The sequence below is a fragment of the Mauremys reevesii genome, linkage group 19 (assembly GCF_016161935.1).
Source record: "Mauremys reevesii isolate NIE-2019 linkage group 19, ASM1616193v1, whole genome shotgun sequence".
NCBI lineage: Eukaryota > Metazoa > Chordata > Testudines > Geoemydidae > Mauremys > Mauremys reevesii.
This window is the reverse complement of record NC_052641.1, coordinates 15,149,548-15,168,544: the sequence shown is the minus strand read 5'-3', so window position 1 is coordinate 15,168,544 and position 18,997 is coordinate 15,149,548. Positions and strand designations below refer to the sequence as shown.

At 58.9% G+C, this 18,997-nt stretch overlaps 1 protein-coding gene across 1 annotated transcript in view; it reads right to left on the bottom strand.

The window, feature by feature from the left end:
* Window positions 1-18,997, bottom strand: part of HMCN2 (hemicentin 2) — a 152,902-nt gene that overhangs the window by 91,804 nt on the left and 42,101 nt on the right. The window contains exons 26-38 of the mRNA XM_039507027.1: window positions 18,754-18,945; window positions 17,545-17,675; window positions 17,228-17,375; window positions 15,973-16,099; window positions 15,126-15,280; window positions 13,242-13,520; window positions 12,498-12,779; window positions 11,887-11,995; window positions 11,007-11,176; window positions 9,651-9,805; window positions 8,929-9,025; window positions 8,259-8,354; window positions 7,177-7,353 (exon numbers count right to left, since the gene is read on the bottom strand). Of these exons, the coding sequence (XP_039362961.1) occupies window positions 7,177-7,353; window positions 8,259-8,354; window positions 8,929-9,025; window positions 9,651-9,805; window positions 11,007-11,176; window positions 11,887-11,995; window positions 12,498-12,779; window positions 13,242-13,520; window positions 15,126-15,280; window positions 15,973-16,099; window positions 17,228-17,375; window positions 17,545-17,675; window positions 18,754-18,945 (2,118 nt within the window). The remainder of the gene's footprint in view (window positions 1-7,176; window positions 7,354-8,258; window positions 8,355-8,928; window positions 9,026-9,650; window positions 9,806-11,006; window positions 11,177-11,886; window positions 11,996-12,497; window positions 12,780-13,241; window positions 13,521-15,125; window positions 15,281-15,972; window positions 16,100-17,227; window positions 17,376-17,544; window positions 17,676-18,753; window positions 18,946-18,997) is intronic.

Sequence of the window (18,997 nt, the reverse complement as noted above, 5' to 3'; positions counted from 1 at the left end):
AGCACCCCTAACCCTAGGGCGGGGAGCCCTACCCATAGGAACCCTAACCCTAGCTCCAAGTGCCCTACCCATAGGAACCCTAACCCTAGCTCCAAGTGGCCTAGCCATAGGAACCCTAACCCTAGGTCGGGAAGCCCTACCCATAGGAACCCTAACCCTGGCTCCAAGTGCCCTACCCTTAGGAACCCTAACCCTAGGGCGGGAAGCCCTACCCATAGGAACCCTAACCCTAGCTCCAAGTGCCCTACCCATAGGAACCCTAACCCAGGCTCCAAGTGGCCTACCCTTAGGAACCCTAACCCTAGGTTGGGAAGCCCTACCCATAGGAACCCTAACCCTGGCTCCAAGTGCCCTACCCTTAGGAACCCTAACCCTAGGGCGGGAAGCCCTACCCATAGGAACCCTAACCCTAGCTCCAAGTGCCCTAACCATAGGAACCCTTAACCTAGCTCCAAGTGCCCTACCCATAGGAACCCTAACCCTAGGTCGGGAAGCCCTACCCATAGGAACCCTAACCCTAGCTCCAAGTGCCCTACCCTTAGGAACCCGAACCCTAGCTCCAAGTGCCCTATCTATAGGAACCCTAACCCTAGGGCGGGGTGCCCTACCATAGGAACCCTAACCCTAGCTCCAAGTGCCCTACCCATAGGAACCCTTAACCTAGCTCCAAGTGCCCTACCCATAGGAACCCTAACCCTAGGGCGGGGTGCCCTACCATAGGAACCCTAGCCCTAGCTCCAAGTGCCCTACCCATAGGAACCCTAACCCTAGGTAGGGAAGCCCTACCCATAGAAACCCTAACCCTGGCTCCAAGTGCCCTACCCTTAGGAACCCTAACCCTAGGGCGGGAAGCCCTACCCATAGGAACCCTAACCCTAGCTCCAAGTGCCCTAACCATAGGAACCCTAACCCTAGGTCGGGAAGCCCTACCCATAGGAACCCTAACACTAGCTCCAAGTGCCCTGCCCTTAGGAACCCTAACCCTAGCTCCAAGTGCCCTACCTATAGGAACCCTAACCCTAGGGCGGGGTGCCCTACCATAGGAACCCTAACCCTAGCTCCAAGTGCCCTACCCATAGGAACCCTAGCCCTAGCTCCAAGTGCCCTACCCATAGGAACCCTAACCCTAGGTCGGGAAGCCCTACCCATAGAAACCCTAACCCTGGCTCCAAGTGCCCTACCCTTAGGAACCCTAACCCTAGGGCGGGAAGCCCTACCCATAGGAACCCTTACCCTAGCTCCAAATGCCCTACCCTTAGGAACCCTAACCCTAAGGCGGGAAGCCCTACCCATAGCAACCCTAACCCTAGCTCCAAATGCCCTACCCATAGGAACCCTAACCCTAGCTCCAAGTGCCCTACCCATAGGAACCCTAACCCTAGCTCCAAGTGCCCTACCCATAGGACCCTTAACCCTAGGGCGTGGAGCCCTACCCATAGGAACCCTAACCCTAGCTCCAAGTGCCCTACCCATAGGAACCCTAACCCTAGCTCCAAGTGGCCTAGCCATAGGAACCCTAACCCTAGGTCGGGAAGCCCTACCCATAGGAACCCTAACCCTGGCTCCAAGTGCCCTACCCTTAGGAACCCTAACCCTAGGGCGGGAAGCCCTACCCATAGGAACCCTAACCCTAGCTCCAAGTGCCCTAACCATAGGAACCCTTAACCTAGCTCCAAGTGCCCTACCCATAGGAACCCTAACCCTAGGTCGGGAAGCCCTACCCATAGGAACCCTAACCCTAGCTCCAAGTGCCCTACCCTTAGGAACCCGAACCCTAGCTCCAAGTGCCCTATCTATAGGAACCCTAACCCTAGGGCGGGGTGCCCTACCATAGGAACCCTAACCCTAGCTCCAAGTGCCCTACCCATAGGAACCCTAGCCCTAGCTCCAAGTGCCCTACCCATAGGAACCCTAACCCTAGGTAGGGAAGCCCTACCCATAGAAACCCTAACCCTGGCTCCAAGTGCCCTACCCTTAGGAACCCTAACCCTAGGGCAGGAAGCCCTACCCATAGGAACCCTAACCCTAGCTCCAAATGCCCTACCCTTAGGAACCCTAACCCTAAGGCGGGAAGCCCTACCCATAGGAACCCTAACCCTAGCTCCAAGTGCCCTACCCATAGGAACCCTAACCCTAGCTCCAAGTGGCCTACCCATAGGAACCCTAACCCTAGCTCCAAGTGCCCTACCCATAGGAACCCTAACCCTAGCTCCAAGTGGCCTACCCTTAGGAACCCTAACCCTAGGTCGGGAAGCCCTACCCATAGGAACCCTAACCCTGGCTCCAAGTGCCCTACCCTTAGGAACCCTAACCCTAGGGCGGGAAGCCCTACCCATAGCAACCCTAACCCTAGCTCCAAGTGCCCTAACCATAGGAACCCTTAACCTAGCTCCAAGTGCCCTACCCATAGGAACCCTAACCCTAGGTCGGGAAGCCCTACCCATAGGAACCCTAACCCTAGCTCCAAGTTCCCTACCCATAGGAACCCTAACCCTAGCTCCAAGTGCCCTACCCTTAGGAACCCGAACCCTAGCTCCAAGTGCCCTATCTATAGGAACCGTAACCCTAGGGCGGGGTGCCCTACCATAGGAACCCTAACCCTAGCTCCAAGTGCCCTACCCATAGGAACCCTAGCCCTAGCTCCAAGTGCCCTACCCATAGGAACCCTAACCCTAGGGCGGGAAGCCCTACCCATAGAAACCCTAACCCTGGCTCCAAATGCCCTACCCTTAGGAACCCTAACCCTAGGGCAGGAAGCCCTACCCATAGGAACCCTAACCCTAGCTCCAAATGCCCTACCCTTAGGAACCCTAACCCTAAGGCGGGAAGCCCTACCCATAGCAACCCTAACCCTAGCTCCAAGTGCCCTACCCATAGGAACCCTAACCCTAGCTCCAAGTGCCCTACCCATAGGAACCCTAACCCTAGCTCCAAGTGCGCTACCCATAGGACCCCTAACCCTAGGGCGGGGATCGCTACCCATAGGAACCCTAACCCTAGCTCGAAGTGCCCTAGCCATAGGAACCCTAACCCTAGGTCGGGAAGCCCTACCCATAGGAACCCTAACCCTGGCTCCAAGTGCCCTACCCTTAGGAACCCTAACCCTAGGGCGGGAAGCCCTACCCATAGGAACCCTAACCCTAGCTCCAAGTGCCCTACCCATAGGAACCCTAACCCTAGATCCAAGTACCCTACCTGTAGGAACCCTAACGCTAGGCGGAAGCCCTACCCATAGGAACCCTAACCCTAGCTCCAAGTGCCCTACCCATAGGAACCCTCCCCCAGCCTCCAAGTGGCCTACCCTTAGGAACCCTAACCCTAGGTTGGGAAGCCCTACCCATAGGAACCCTAACCCTGGCTCCAAGTGCCCTACCCTTAGGAACCCTAACCCTAGGGCGGGAAGCCCTACCCATAGGAACCCTAACCCTAGCTCCAAGTGCCCTAACCATAGGAACCCTAACCGTAGCTCCAAGTGCCCTACCCATTGGAACCCTAACCCTAGGGCGGGAAGCCCTACACATAGGAACCCTAATCCTAGCCCCACATGCCCTACCCTTAGCAACCCTAACCCTACCTCCAAGTGCCCTTTCCATAGGAACCCTAACCCTAGGGCGGGGTGCCCTACCATAGGAACCCTAACCCTAGCTCCAAGTGCCCTACCCATAGGAACCCTTAACCTAGCTCCAAGTGCCCTACCCATAGGAACCCTAACCCTAGGGCGGGGTGCCCTACCATAGGAACCCTAACCCTAGCTCCAAGTGCCCTACCCATAGGAACCCTAGCCCTAGCTCCAAGTGCCCTACCCATAGGAACCCTAACCCTAGGGCGGGAAGCCCTACCCATAGAAACCCTAACCCTGGCTCCAAGTGCCCTACCCTTAGGAACCCTAACCCTAGGGCAGGAAGCCCTACCCATAGGAACCCTAACCCTAGCTCCAAATGCCCTACCCTTAGGAACCCTAACCCTAAGGCGGGAAGCCCTACCCATAGCAACCCTAACCCTAGCTCCAAGTGCCCTACCCATAGGAACCCTAACCCTAGCTCCAAGTGCCCTACCCATAGGAACCCTAACCCTAGCTCCAAGTGCCCTACCCATAGCACCCCTAACCCTAGGGCGGGGAGCCCTACCCATAGGAACCCTAACCCTAGCTCCAAGTGCCCTACCCATAGGAACCCTAACCCTAGCTCCAAGTGGCCTAGCCATAGGAACCCTAACCCTAGGTCGGGAAGCCCTACCCATAGGAACCCTAACCCTGGCTCCAAGTGCCCTACCCTTAGGAACCCTAACCCTAGGGCGGGAAGCCCTACCCATAGGAACCCTAACCCTAGCTCCAAGTGCCCTACCCATAGGAACCCTAACCCTAGCTCCAAGTGGCCTACCCATAGGAACCCTAACCCTAGGGCGGGAAGCCCTACCCATAGGAACCCTAACCCTAGCTCCAAGTGCCCTACCCATAGGAACCCTAACCCAGGCTCCAAGTGGCCTACCCTTAGGAACCCTAACCCTAGGTTGGGAAGCCCTACCCATAGGAACCCTAACCCTGGCTCCAAGTGCCCTACCCTTAGGAACCCTAACCCTAGGGCGGGAAGCCCTACCCATAGGAACCCTAACCCTAGCTCCAAGTGCCCTAACCATAGGAACCCTTAACCTAGCTCCAAGTGCCCTACCCATAGGAACCCTAACCCTAGGTCGGGAAGCCCTACCCATAGGAACCCTAACCCTAGCTCCAAGTGCCCTACCCTTAGGAACCCTAACCCTAGCTCCAAGTGCCCTACCCATAGGAACCCTAACCCTAGGGCGGGTGCCCTACCCATCGGAACCCTAACCCGAGCTCCTTTTGCCCTACCCATAGGAACCCTTAACCTAGCTCCAAGTGCCCTACCCATAGGAACCCTAACCCTAGGGCGGGGTGCCCTACCATAGGAACCCTAGCCCTAGCTCCAAGTGCCCTACCCATAGGAACCCTAACCCTAGGTAGGGAAGCCCTTCCCATAGAAACCCTAACCCTGGCTCCAAGTGCCCTACCCTTAGGAACCCTAACCCTAGGGCAGGAAGCCCTACCCATAGGAACCCTAACCCTAGCTCCAAATGCCCTACCCTTAGGAACCCTAACCCTAGGGCGGGAAGCCCTACCCATAGCAACCCTAACCCTAGCTCCAAGTGCCCTACCCATAGGAACCCTAACCCTAGCTCCAAGTGCCCTACCCATAGGAACCCTAACCCTAGCTCCAAGTGGCCTAGCCATAGGAACCCTAACCCTAGGTCGGGAAGCCCTACCCATAGGAACCCTAACCCTGGCTCCAAGTGCCCTACCCTTAGGAACCCTAACCCTAGGGCGGGAAGCCCTACCCATAGGAACCCTAACCCTAGCTCCAAGTGCCCTAACCATAGGAACCCTAACCCTAGGTCGGGAAGCCCTACCCATAGGAACCCTAACACTAGCTCCAAGTGCCCTGCCCTTAGGAACCCGAACCCTAGCTCCAAGTGCCCTACCTATAGGAACCCTAACCCTAGGGCGGGGTGCCCTACCATAGGAACCCTAACCCTAGCTCCAAGTGCCCTACCCATAGGAACCCTAGCCCTAGCTCCAAGTGCCCTACCCATAGGAACCCTAACCCTAGGTCGGGAAGCCCTACCCATAGAAACCCTAACCCTGGCTCCAAGTGCCCTACCCTTAGGAACCCTAACCCTAGGGCAGGAAGCCCTACCCATAGGAACCCTAACCCTAGCTCCAAATGCCCTACCCTTAGGAACCCTAACCCTAAGGCGGGAACCCTACCCATAGCAACCCTAACCCTAGCTCCAAATGCCCTACCCATAGGAACCCTAACCCTAGCTCCAAGTGCCCTACCCATAGGAACCCTAACCCTAGCTCCAAGTGCCCTACCCATAGGACCCTTAACCCTAGGGCGTGGAGCCCTACCCATAGGAACCCTAACCCTAGCTCCAAGTGCCCTACCCATAGGAACCCTAACCCTAGCTCCAAGTGGCCTAGCCATAGGAACCCTAACCCTAGGTCGGGAAGCCCTACCCATAGGAACCCTAACCCTGGCTCCAAGTGCCCTACCCTTAGGAACCCTAACCCTAGGGCGGGAAGCCCTACCCATAGGAACCCTAACCCTAGCTCCAAGTGCCCTAACCATAGGAACCCTAACCCTAGCTCCAAGTGCCCTACCCATAGGAACCCTAACCCTAGCTCCAAGTGCCCTACCCATAGGAACCCTAACCCTAGGGCGTGGAGCCCTACCCATAGGAACCCTAACCCTAGCTCCAAGTGCCCTACCCATAGGAACCCTAACCCTAGGTCCAAGTGCCCTACCCATAGGAACCCTAACCCTAGCTCCAAGTGCCCTACCCATAGGACCCCTAACCCTAGGGCGGGGAGCCCTACCCATAGGAACCCTAACCCTAGCTCCAAGTGCCCTACCCATAGGAACCCTAACCCTAGGGCGGGAAGCCCTACCCATAGGAACCCTAACCCTAGCTCCAAGTGCCCTACCCATAGGAACCCTAACCCTAGCTCCAAGTGCCCTACCCATAGGAACCCTAACCCTAGGGCAGGGTCCCCTACCCATAGGAAGCCTAACCCTAGCTCCAAGTGCCCTACCCTTAGGAACCCTAACCCTAGGTCGGGAAGCCCTACCCATAGGAACCCTAACCCTAGCTCCAAGTGCCCTAACCATAGGAACCCTAACCCTAGGGCAGGGTCCCCTACCCATACGAACCCTTAACCTAGCTCCAAGTGCCCTACTCATAGGAACCCTAACCCTAGGTCGGGAAGCCCTACCCATAGGAACCCTAACCCTAGCTCCAAGTGCCCTACCCATAGGAACCCTAACCCTAGGGCAGGGTCCCCTACCCATAGGAACCCTAACCCTAGCTCCAAGTGGCCTAGCCATAGGAACCCTAACCCTAGGTCGGGAAGCCCTACCCATAGAAACCCTAACCCTGGCTCTAAGTGCCCTACCCTTAGGAACCCTAACCCTAGGGCGGGAAGCCCTACCCATAGGAACCCTAACCCTGGCTCCAAGTGCCCTACCCATAGGAACCGTAACCCTAGCTCCAAGTGCCCTACCGATAGGAACCCTAACCCTATCTCCAAGTGCCCTATCCTTAGACCCCAAGACCAGAGACACACAGGCCGCTGTAGCCTTTACTGCCCGCTGGCTCACTCACCAGTCACCTGCAGGCTGTAATGGAGTTCGCTGCTGCCTGCCACACTGGATGCCACACAGCGATAGCTCCCCGCGTCCGAGACCTGAGCCCGGTCAATCTGCAGGCGCCTCCCATCGCCCGAGAGGACAAGACCTGGACTGGCCAGGAGAAGCCGAGGCCCCTTGTACCAGGACACGTCTGAAAAGGGAAGCAGGAGGACGTGGGCTAAGTTAGTGGCCCTGTCACTTTCACCCCCCCATGGACCTGCCTTGTCTGGGGTTTAAACCCTTTGCAACCTCTGTTCAATTGGCTTTATATGCCCCATTATATTCTTTGTATTTATTTTACTAATACAACAGCAACAAAAAGTTGCACATGGACGTGTGACGGGAGAGATGCTGCCTCTCTAGTAGGAAGGCGTCTGCGATAACCAGAAGCTTTGCAAGCCAATCTGGGCTGCTCCTCTGCAGGATTCTCTGACTCCTGATCTTTTCTCAGATCTGTCTGAAGAGAGCAGTTTGCATTTGATTCTGGGAGGCTTGGCAGTCTAGCTGCAGTACCACCAGCCTTGATGCAGGCAACCCCCGAAGGGAGGATGGTCGCGTGGGTCAGCCAGTGCACTGGGGTGTGGCAGTCTGCAGCTCTGGCACAGACCCCTCTGTGTGACCTTGGGGAAATCCCCTAGGCTGTGATAATCAAAGGCGCGCCCGAGGGAGCGAAATACTCAAATCCACTATAATTCACTGTAACTCCCTTTGCCTCCTTTGAAAATCCAGCCCTGGGCTCTCTGTGCCTCAGTTCCCCACAACAATCCTTTGTCTGTCTGGCCCATTTTCCGTGTAGGCTGTTTGGGGCAGGCAGAGTCTGACTGCACATTTGTACAGCTGGGGTGTGGCAGTACCCTACCACAAACAAGAAAATGGAGCCCCTTTAGCGGGTGGTGACTGCGGCGGGCTCTGAAATAGCACCACAACAGGGAGGAGGAGTCCCATGCGATCGGTCTAGATCCGAGCAGAGAGGGCTGAGATGGGGTGGGAAAGCAGGCCAGGCAAATGGACAAACACTGGAAAGAAGACAAGCCAGAAGGAGCGGAGTTGCCTTACTCGGAGTGGGCATTCCAGAGGCCAGGCACTCAAAGGATGCTGGGAAGTTCTCAGGGACGGTCTGGTTCACCTCTCCGGGTTCAATGTTCGGAGGCACTGCCAAGAAACATCACGTCAGGACGGCGGCTGTGCACAGCCCTGCGCAGGCGTCGCCAGACACAGCACGGGGAGGTAGGAGGTGGGGAGGGTGAGATTTTATGCACATCGCTGTGCCTGGACAGAGCAAGGGGCTGGGAGTCAGGCCTCTGGGGTTCCATAACCAGCTCTAGGAGGGAATGCCACCTAGTGCTTAGAGCCAGGGGCTGGTAGTCCCAGGACTCCTTGGTTCTACACCCAGCTCTGCCACTGATTGGACAGATCACTGCGGCTCTTGTGAAATGGAGGGTAACACCATCCCCCTTGCCAGGGCCTTAGCAGGGTTAATGATTATTGGGAACACACAGAGGTTGCAGGATGGAAGGTGCTATATAAACAGCAAACATTGCGAAAACTGAGTCAATTTCATTTAAGAGAGAGAGAGGGTGGGGGCAGGGAAGAGACAGATCCAGTCTGGTTTGTCCTCAGGCCTGGGGGTGGCTCTTTAGGCAATTGTAGCTCAGCGGACCAACCGCCAGGACAGAGCCGGTGGCTGGAACGCTGGGCGCAGCCCGTCCCGTCTTTGGCTCCTCACCCAGCACCTTCAGCCTCACGTCTCGCCTCCCTTCCCCGGCAGGGTTCGTGGCCACACACGAGTAAACGCCTTCGTCCACCACGTCCACCTTCTCAATCTACGGGGAGGACAGGAGGGATTCCACGGTTAGATTCATGCCACACACAAATTCACTGTCCGCGAGCGTGGTCAGACCCTGCAAACAGAACAGCTCAGGGCAGCAATTCCTCCCCCCCAGCCCTGCCAGCATGGCCAGGGCACCTGCAGTCGAACCCTGCTGTGCCAGCCTGAGCTCTCCCACAGCTCCGCTATTGCACCTCCAGCCTGACTTCACCCCCCTGCTAGTCCAGCTCTCGGAGACAGACCTGGCATTTGCCCAACACGCACTAGGCTGAGAGCGCAGCTGTCCTAAGCCCAGTTTGGTGCCAGATCCCCAGAGGTGACAGGACACTACAGAGCATGCAAAGCCATTGGTCCAGCCCCCATCAGACACAGCTCCCGGCTGCGCTCTGATCGTTTAACCAAGGAAATACCCTCAGGGCTTGTTAAAACATCGCACTAGTGTAATGAGCACACCCACACCCCAACAAGAGCGAACAGCAGCGCACCAGCTTCGCCCAGCGCACCATCACAGCAGCAGCCCTTCCGCTCACACGCCCATCACAACATGCCTGTTTTGGACTCTCGCTCACATCCGCCCCTCCCCGCCCCCCCGGCCTGGGCCGCAGCTGCACCCACCCTACCCGAAGAAGGCTGCCTGTTCCCTGCAGAGCAATTCCATCCTTCCACCATCTGAGGCTGGGCACGGGGATGCCGGTGGCCAGGCACTGAACGGCCACCGAGTGACGAAAGGCAACGCTGAGCTCCTCTCTGCCCACAACGCGGACCGACGGGCGCTCTGGCAAGAGAAGGGGGAGAGGGGGCCGTGGCGCTGCGTGGGCACATACCAATCACACCCAGGGCAGGGGGAGGTGTGTGTGCAGAGATATAGTATTAGTGCAAGGGTGGGCAAACTTTTTGGCCTGAGGGCCACATCTCGGCATGGAAATTGTATGGAAGGCCAGCTGGGTCAGGGGATTGGGGTGCACAGGGGGGATGAGGGCTCTGGCTGGGGGGGGGCTGGGGAGGAGGGGTTTGGGGTGCAGGAGGGTGCTCTGGGCTGGGATGGAGGGGTTTGGAGGCCAATCAGGGCTGGGGCAGGGGGTTGGGGCGCAGGGGGACTCAGGGGTGCAGGATCCGGCAGCGCTTACCTGAAGTGGCTCCTGGAAACAGTGGACCATCCCCCCTCCGGAGGCGGGGCCACACCGCTCTGCGCGCTGCCCCGTCCACAGGCACCACCCCTGCAGCTCCCATTGGCTGCTGTTCCCAGCCAATGGGAGCTGCAGAGCCGGCGCTTGGGGCGGAGGCAGCATGCGGAGCCCCCGGCTGCTCCTGCTTCCGTGAGCCATGTGGAACTGCTGCATACATGGAGCAGAGCAAGACAAGCCCACGACCCCGCTCTCCGATTGGAGCACCGGAGCAGGGAAAGCTCCCAACCCCGCTCCCTGGCGGGAGCTTGAGGGTCAGATTAAAAGGTCCAATGAGCCGGATGCAGCCCACGGGCTGTAGTTTGCCCACCCCTGTGTTAGTGGGTCTGTCATATCCCTCCTTCAGCCATTTGAACCTTTGCCTGCAGACTCCTTCGTATGTGAGGACAGACCCGATGGGACCCACTAGATCCCCCTGCCTTTACCCTGGTGATTGTTCCTGCCACCCTCCACCTCCTGGGGGGGTGACTGAAGCAGAGCTGATTCGTGGCCTCCTGGGGGGCAGGTGATAATGCCACCCCAGTCCTCCAGCAGGAGACACTGGTGCACTCAGTGACCTGCCCACAGACACAATTTGTCTAGAGCCGACCAGTGCCACCTCCTTCAGGAGCTGGGGCAGCAGCCAAGGTCATTGCTGAACCGGTGACCCTGGAGATGCAGCACTCCAAGGAGGCCGGCTGAGACCTTTGCTTCCCAGCAAGGTGCTCCCATCTCTTTCCCAGCACCAAGCCTAGGAAATGCTTCTCCGACAGGCGGGTCAGGAGAGTCGCTATTAAAGACCATCCTGCTCACCTTGCACTGATACCCGCACCTCTGCTCTGGCTGCACCCGCCTCACTGCCAGCTTCGCAGGCATAGAGCCCTCCGTCGCGGGGCCTCACACGGGGAATCCAAAGCATCCTTCCGTCCTCCAGCATCACCACCCCGTCCAGCTCTCCGATTGGCTGGCCGTTCTTCAGCCACCTGGGACAGAGAGAATGACAGGTAAGTTCTCACCAGGTAAAGAACAGCAGCTCCCCCACCTGCCACCTAGCAGGAGGCCTGTCGCCCACCAGGCAAGGCAATCAATAGAGAAACGGAGTTGAAGTGGCATCAGGGGGTGGGATCATGGAGCAGCTGGTGGAGTTTGCTACAGGTGAAGCAGCCTCACATCCCCTCGGATATTTCGGCATAGAGCCTTGCATGGCAGAATGCTGGCTGCTGTGCCGTGGAAAGAGGGAAGGGGAACCAGCACAACACCCCTCATTATTCAGCTTCCCCAGCTGGCAGCTGACAGGTGTATTCGGCACAATTCCTGCCACCCGGGTGGAGGGCACTACGGTAGAACTGCCACGGGGTGGTGGTGCGAGCAGGGGCAAGTTTATACCCCAAACTAGAGAGGAGTGGGGCAGTGGATGGGGAGGAGAGACACTGAATAGAAGGAAAATTCCAGGGGTAACGGCGCTTTTGCTCCTCCCGCCCCTGTGGGGCAGTCCCACCAGCTCCCCAGTGCTATTAACCACAGAGGGACACTCCCAGCTCTGGCAGCCTGCATTCCTTTGAGAGCCCGGGGCCGCTCAGACTGCTCCACAGCCCAGCGCTCAAAGAGTGAAGAGGCCCAGAAAGAAGCCGCAGGGAGACTCGGGCCAGGCCCCAGGAAGGGGTTTCCTTGCGCCCTCCATCTCTGTACTCACTGGACCCTGGGGGCAGGGAAGCCTCGGGCATGGCAGGGAATCCTCAGGGAGTCATTCACCACTGCGATCACATGACCTTCCCCCTCGCCAATCACCAGCTGAGGAGGAGCTGATTGGAATAAGAAAGCACAAAAGAAAAGTCAGCAGAGAGTAACCGGAGTCCTGCTCACCCTCAGCCCAGACTGGGACCCTGACGTAGTGGAACATGTATCCCCGGGGAGCCGGGGGCAGCTGGGGGGCCTGGAGGGCACAGCCAGCATCTCTGGGGATCCAGGAGCAGCCGGGGGGGGCACAGTCAGCATCTCTGGGGATCCAGGAGCAGCCGGGGGGGGGGGCACAGTCAGCATCCCCTGGGATATGGGACCAGCCAGGGGGCCGCAGTAAGCACATGACAAAATTCAAACTCGAAATGGCAAACCCATTAAAAGCTCTTCTGTGCAGCCCTTCCCCCTGCCCTGCCCCGGGTGGCTACCGGGCAGCGCCCGTTGCCCCTGGCCGTGGCCCTATCCCGGTATAGCAGGTCACCGCCCCCTAAGAACGCTGTGCAGCTCCCCCAGCCCTGTCGCCAATGCAGCCTCACCGACATCCCTCCCCGTCGCCCCGCGGCTTACCCTGAACGACCACCAAATACTGGACTGCTCTCTCCCCCGCCGGGCTGCTGGCTAAGCAGGTGTAGGTCCCCCCTGAGCCTTCCGAGACACTCTCGATCCTCAGCCCCGCGCCGCCGGCTAGGATCCGGGTGCCATTGCTCTCGGCCAGCGGCCGGCCATCTTTGAGCCAGGAGAGGGCCGGCGGGGGCTGGCCGCTGGCTGAGCATTCCAAGGCCAACTGCTGGCCCACCACCGCTTCCACCATGTGGCCTTCTTGGCTGTCGCCTTCAATATCAGGGGGCACTGCAGGGGCAGGGAAGACCCAGCTGGCATTAGCACCGGGTCCGTGGAACAGAGACACGTCTGGGCCGGGGGGATGATCCAGGAAGGGTGGGACTCTGCGCTGGCGAAGCAGAGGCACCGGATGGGCCTGAGACCACGCACCGTACAGCTCAGCCCAAGCCCTGCCCGAGGCGGTCCGAGAGATTGAGGAGGGGAGAGGCCCAGGAAGACAGCAGCACACGTGTCACTGCAGGACTCGGGGTGAGCACGACGGGAGAGGCACCCGCCGCTCCCCTTGGCCATGGCAGCGAGCCCCAGGAACTGACAGAGCCAGGGCCCCTCCAGCCAGTGCTGCCTAGTGGCCAGCCGGGAGCGATTGCTGCACAGCCCACGCAGCTGGGGAGAAGGAGCGTCACGTCCCCCTCCCCCTCATGCCTCTCTGAGCACGTCAGGCCGGCGGCCGTGCCGCTCGGGAAGCCTTACCATACACCTCCAGCCTCACAGCCTTCTCCGCCACCCCTGCAACGTTGCTGGCCCGGCAGGTGTAGAGCCCTGCGTCGGACAGCTGGGCCCGGCTCAGCTGGAGGCTCCGCCCCCCCTCGGCGTAGGCTGCCTGGGCGCTGGAGACGATGGGCTGCTTGTCTTTGAACCAGGTGATGCTGGGAGCCGGCGAGCCCCGAGCCTCGCACCGCAGCCCCACGGGGCGGTTGAACAGGCCCACGACGTGCAGCCTTTCGCTGGACCCCAGGATAGTGGGTGGAGCTGAAAATGCAAATGAATGTGGAGAGTGAAACACGGGGGGCGGGGAATTAACACCCCACGAGGCGGCTGCACTGGAGGGGCTGGGCAGAGGAGGTCCCACAGCTCCAGGGGCAGAGCGTTCCACGAGGGCGGGGAAGGCGCTGTCACACGGAAGCCGTGGCACGTTCACACCCGGTCCTTTCAGGGTAGCCTATGCCGGTCTGATGAAAGAAGGACTCTTACCAGCTGGAAGGGGGCCGGGCAGCGTGGCAAGGAAGCTCACACACCGCTCGGTTGGACCAGTGGGCCACTGCATTCTGCCTCCAGCAGTGGCCTGGGTACCCAAACCCCTACGTACTCCATGGTCATGCCTGATGCTAGAGCAGGCGACGCCCATAATACACATGGCAGGAGAGGGCTCCTCTCTGGCCCCGAAGCCGTTAGGGAAGGATGGAGGCTCAGGGATTGAGGGTTGGTGGTGAGGAAACAGGGGAGTAATGGAGACTTACATTAAGGGCGGGGCATTGGCATGGCGCAGCTGTCACCCACTGGGTAACACCAGCGAGGCTCCTCGCGCACCCCGAACGTACAGCTCAGCACACAGCTGAAGAGCAATGAGCATCTGCAGACAACAGGCGCGTGGCCCACTGCCACCGCCGTTAGACAGCCCGGAGGGGCAACGCACAACCGGATCGTCAATTACTTCAACTAGACTCGGCCTCCAGGGCCATGGAGGAAGAGACTGGGGGAGAGAATCTCCCCTGGAGCCAGCTTCCCAGCCCGGGGAGACAGACTCGGCTAGTGGGGCTTGAGCTAATGCAGGGGTGGGCAAACTATGGCCTGCTGGCCGCTTCCGGCCCATCGGACGTTTTTATCCGGCCCTCGAGCTCTCACCGGGGACTGGGGTCGGGGGCTTGCCCTGCTCTGCCTGCCTGGTACTCCCCAGCCCCCAACTCACAATTCCCTTGATGAGCACCATCTTCCGGCACGCAGCGCCACACCGCGCTGTTCCTGGGATCAGAACCCCCCCGCTATGCAGCAGCGCCCCGCTATGCGCCCAATCCCCTCCCGGTCTCCTACGGCCTCACCCTCGAGAGCCTCGAAACCACCCAGAGGCTGCACCCGTCCCAGCTACGGTGCCTCCGCTCCTAGCAGTGCCTGGTACGGCCATCTTGGGCCCCTAGGAGATCCCGGTACCACCCCTGTAGAGCACCCCCTCCCCCTGCGCCACATCCCATAAGTCCTTGGTAACATCCCTTATAGAGCCCCCCCATGCTACACCCCACAGAGTCCCGCTACGCCCCCAGGCATTCATGGCCGGCCATACAATCTCCAGACCCAGATGTGGCCCTCGGGCCAAAAAGTTTGCCCACCCCTGAGCTAGCGCACCTGAGCTCAGACCCTGGGGGTCGGGAGGGCGTGAGACCCCCGGCTGCCACCTGAGCTGCCATGTCCACACTGCTACTTTTAGCACACTGGCTTGAGCCCCTCTATGCGGTCTGGGAGGCTCACTCCAAGCTGCAGTGTAGACACACCTACTGTCACACTCCCACCACTTCTATGTGCAGTTCTAAGAGCAGGTCGCAGAGGAAATTTCCAAGAGGAAATTCCACTTGGGGAACTTACTGTAAACAAGCAGCTGGAAAGTCTTGGCTTGCTGGCCAGCCTGGTTGAAGGCCAGGCACTGGTACTTCCCCTGGTCCCTCAGCTGGCTGGCCTGGATCCTCAACACCTGTCTCTGCTCCAAGAGCTGGATCCGGGAGTCCATCGGGGCAAGAGGCCTGAGGAGACAGAAGACTCAGAACAAGGCATAAGACCACAGCTGGAGGGCAGAGCCTGCTGCATTTAGGGCAACGGTGCTAATGAATCCTGGGAGGCTTTATCCTTGTTTAGTAAATGCAGTGCCAGCGAAAGGCGCTGGATAGACCGACTGGAGACCGAGACCCTCTGTCTGCAAAACTCCCCCACATCTGTCTCCACCCTGATGTACCCCTCGCAAGTTCTGAGGGGGTGTCTGATCACAAGGCTCTATGGATGAGATCAACTCCAGAGCACGGCAGGAGAGCCAGCCTGGCCTGCAGGACGGCACGCAGCTTGCACGGATCCCATCGTGTGTGCTCTGATGGGCCTGTGAGCTGGAGGAACCCTCCCCGGGGAGGAGAGGCGAGAGCCCTGTCCTTGGCCTCCGTGCTGAGACTGCCAAGGAGGGTCTCAGCAATGGACGTTTTGAGGAAGTGGCATTAGAAGTGGATGGAGAGGGCACCGGGTGTCCGAAAGCACTTTCTCTGCTCCCTGGAGCCCATTCTCTTCCTGCATGTAGTGTGGGATCCCTAGCGCCTGCCCCAGCACCTCACTCCCGCCTCGCACCTGCTGTTAAACCCAAGCTTCCTGCAGCCTCCAGCCACGAGCTGGCCACGTTCCCGGGCACCATGGAGCCCCGGCCGGTGACTTGCAACAGCCGCTGCGCACTTACTGTCCATCCTTCATCCACTCCACCTGGGGAGGCGGCACGCCCGTGGTCCGACACGCCAGCTCCACCTCAGAGCCCGCCAGCACCGACACCTCGTGGGGCGACCCCAAGCCATACACCACGGGTGAGACTAGGGGAGGAAAGGAAGGAGGAGATCCTGGGAGAGCCAAAGTGACAATGGCCAAGAATACGGGCGGTGAGGGGAAGACCGGCGGGCAGGGAGGGGTTGTTTGATTGTTGCTCTGTAAGGGGATTAACAGCTTTATTACAGTTTATAAAGTGCATTCAAGATGCATGTCGGTTTCACCGTCCTCCTCCCATTTGCCTTCCACATGCAGTCCCGAGGGAGGAAGGAGAACAACCATGTCCTGGCGTCCTGCGGGGGCGGGGGCAGCAAAATAAAAGCAGGTGACAGTGGAAAACTGCAGCACTTCCTTACTGCAGTGCAGCCACTCCCAGGCTTCTCCGGAGGCGGAGGGTCAGCAGAGCTTCTCCCCTTTAACTCCCTATTCATTGAACACCCTCTCTCACTGAGAACGTCAATCAGGAAGTGTCATTGACTCCTTCTCATAACCCAAGAACTAGGGGCCACCGTATGAAATCAATAGGCAGCAGGTTCTTCACACAATGAAGTCAACCTGTGGAACTCCTTGCCTGAGGAGGTTGTGAAGGCCAAGACTATAACAGGATTCAAAAAAGAACTAGATAAATTCATGGAGGATTGGTCCATCAATGGCTATTAGCTGAGATGGGCAGGAATGGTGTCTCTAGCCTCTGTTTGCCAGAAGCTGGGAATGGGCGACAGGGGATGGATCATTCGGTGATTACCTGTTCGGTTCATTCCCCCTGGGGCACCTGGCATTGGCCACTGTCAGAAGACAGGACACGGGGCTAGATGGACCTTTGGTCTGATCCAGTCTGGCTGTTCGTATGACCACTACGCACCTGGCCAAACTCAGACCAGGTGTAAGAGGGTGCAACTCTCAGGAAGTCAATGGAGTTGCACTTGCTTACTCCAAGCTCTGAATTTGGCCCCGTGGATTCAACCCATGGCCTGCACCCCTGTTGGCTTTGGGGAGGTGGAGGATTAGCAGCTGCCAAGGAAGTTAAGCCCTTCCCCAGAGGGACTGTCAGCAGGCTGGCTGGTTAGCCCTGGAGGGAGGGCTGGGACACTCCCACCAATCCCTAAGCATATTTTGCTGGCATGACCAGGAATACTTTTGCCTTAGACAGAAGGAGGCTAAGACCTGTGACTCACCTAGAACAAGGACGTGGAAGTGTCTTTGCACCTCACCAACCCTGTTCACAGCTTTGCAGGTGTAGGACCCTGCGTCCTCCTTCCGCACCTTGTGGACCCTGATGGACTGGGCTCCACTGAGGAAACGGGGGCTACCACTCTCCGGGAGCTGCGGGGAAATAGCTAGAATTAGGACTAGGTGGGAAGCACCTTACCCACTGCCACCCAGGTCCAGATCAGAGCCCCTGGCTTCTGCTGCCATTCTCCAATCAAGGGCTGGGACAGCAGCACCCTCTGACGCCAAAGTTGTCCACTAGCTCTCTTCTGCTGCAACTTACCAACTGCCCATCCTTGTACCAGGTGACTGTAGGGGCTGGGATGCCAGAAACATCACAATCCAGAGTCAGGGGCTGGCCGGCCAGGATGGAGACATTCCTCCTGGGGCCGTCACCTCTCAGCTCAGGGGGTGCTGTGAACGGAGAGGAACAGCCACGTCGGGAGAGGAACACAGAGCTGACTCACCGGCTTACTGCACGCCTTTCAGATGAACACACACCAAGCAAACCTGGCCACTCAACGGCTGTATGGGCAGAAACCAGGCATGCACAGCCCAACCTGTCCATCAGCCCAGAGGCACACCTGCCTCTCCAGCACAGTGGAAGAGGGCTGCCCACACATTCCTTGTATGTCCGGGAATGGACTCTCCAGGTGGCGAATGACGGATCTGTGCCCATGAGAAAGCTGCCTGCAGCCAGCTAGCAAAGAGGGTGCAGTGACCTTGGCTGGAACACGAGGGCATCTAAAGAGCCTGGGGAGCTGGCGAAAAGTTCCTTGCCACATTTTGGCAACCGGACAGGACAGACTGATGGGACTGGGGGTGGGGAGAGACTCTTTGCTGACCCACATCCCATCCCGCTGAGCTGAGATGCCCAGAAAGCAGGTCATGGGGGCGCTCAGTGGCTGAGCTGCCTCCGGAGTCCAATGTGGTGAGAACCTGTAGGAGTCAGTGAGACATTCCCAGTTAGGAGACTGGTTTGTTTCTGTATCTCCCGGCTCTGGAGCCTGGCCCGCGTCCTCCCTTCTCACCCGTAGGAGCTCTCCACAAGCCCCTTTTAGCCCCAGCACTGTGGGCTCACAGCTGAGGCTTTAAAGTGAACCCAAAGCTTCCCAATTCATTTGTCCGTGACACCCCTTTGCCTCTCCTCCCATCCCCACACATGGCACGGGGTGGGAGGCAAGAGGCCTTCTCTAGGGAATTGACCCCAATGTTCCCCGGGATGCCAGGAGATCAGAAAAATCAGGACTTTCCCCCAGCATCCCTCCCCACAAACAGCTCCACCAGCTCAGCTCCAGACAGCTGACCAGAGTCCAGGCTCTGCTCCCAGGTTCAGTCACAGCTCCCACGGGGGAGACTGCCCTTGCTGGCAACAGACAGCGCAGGCCAGGACTGGGTATGGAGCCCAATCTGCTGCACCTGAGTACCGGACAACCCCGCTCCCCAGCCTCCCAGCACTGGGATCTGCTCCATCCACACAACCCGCTCTTACCGTAAACCACGAGCTTGGTTCTCCTCTGCACAGAGCCCGCCTCATTGGTCGCCAGGCACGTGTACTCTCCGCTGTCGCTGGGCAGCACAGAGCCGATCACCAGAGAGCCCTCACCCAGCACCGAGGAGCCCGGTAAGCCGCCCAGGAGCTCGGCAGAGTTCTTTAGCCAGAGGATGGCTGGCTTCGGCATGCCTGCGGATCAGCCAGACAGCTGCAGCTCTCTCTAGGCAAGAGCATCTCGTGC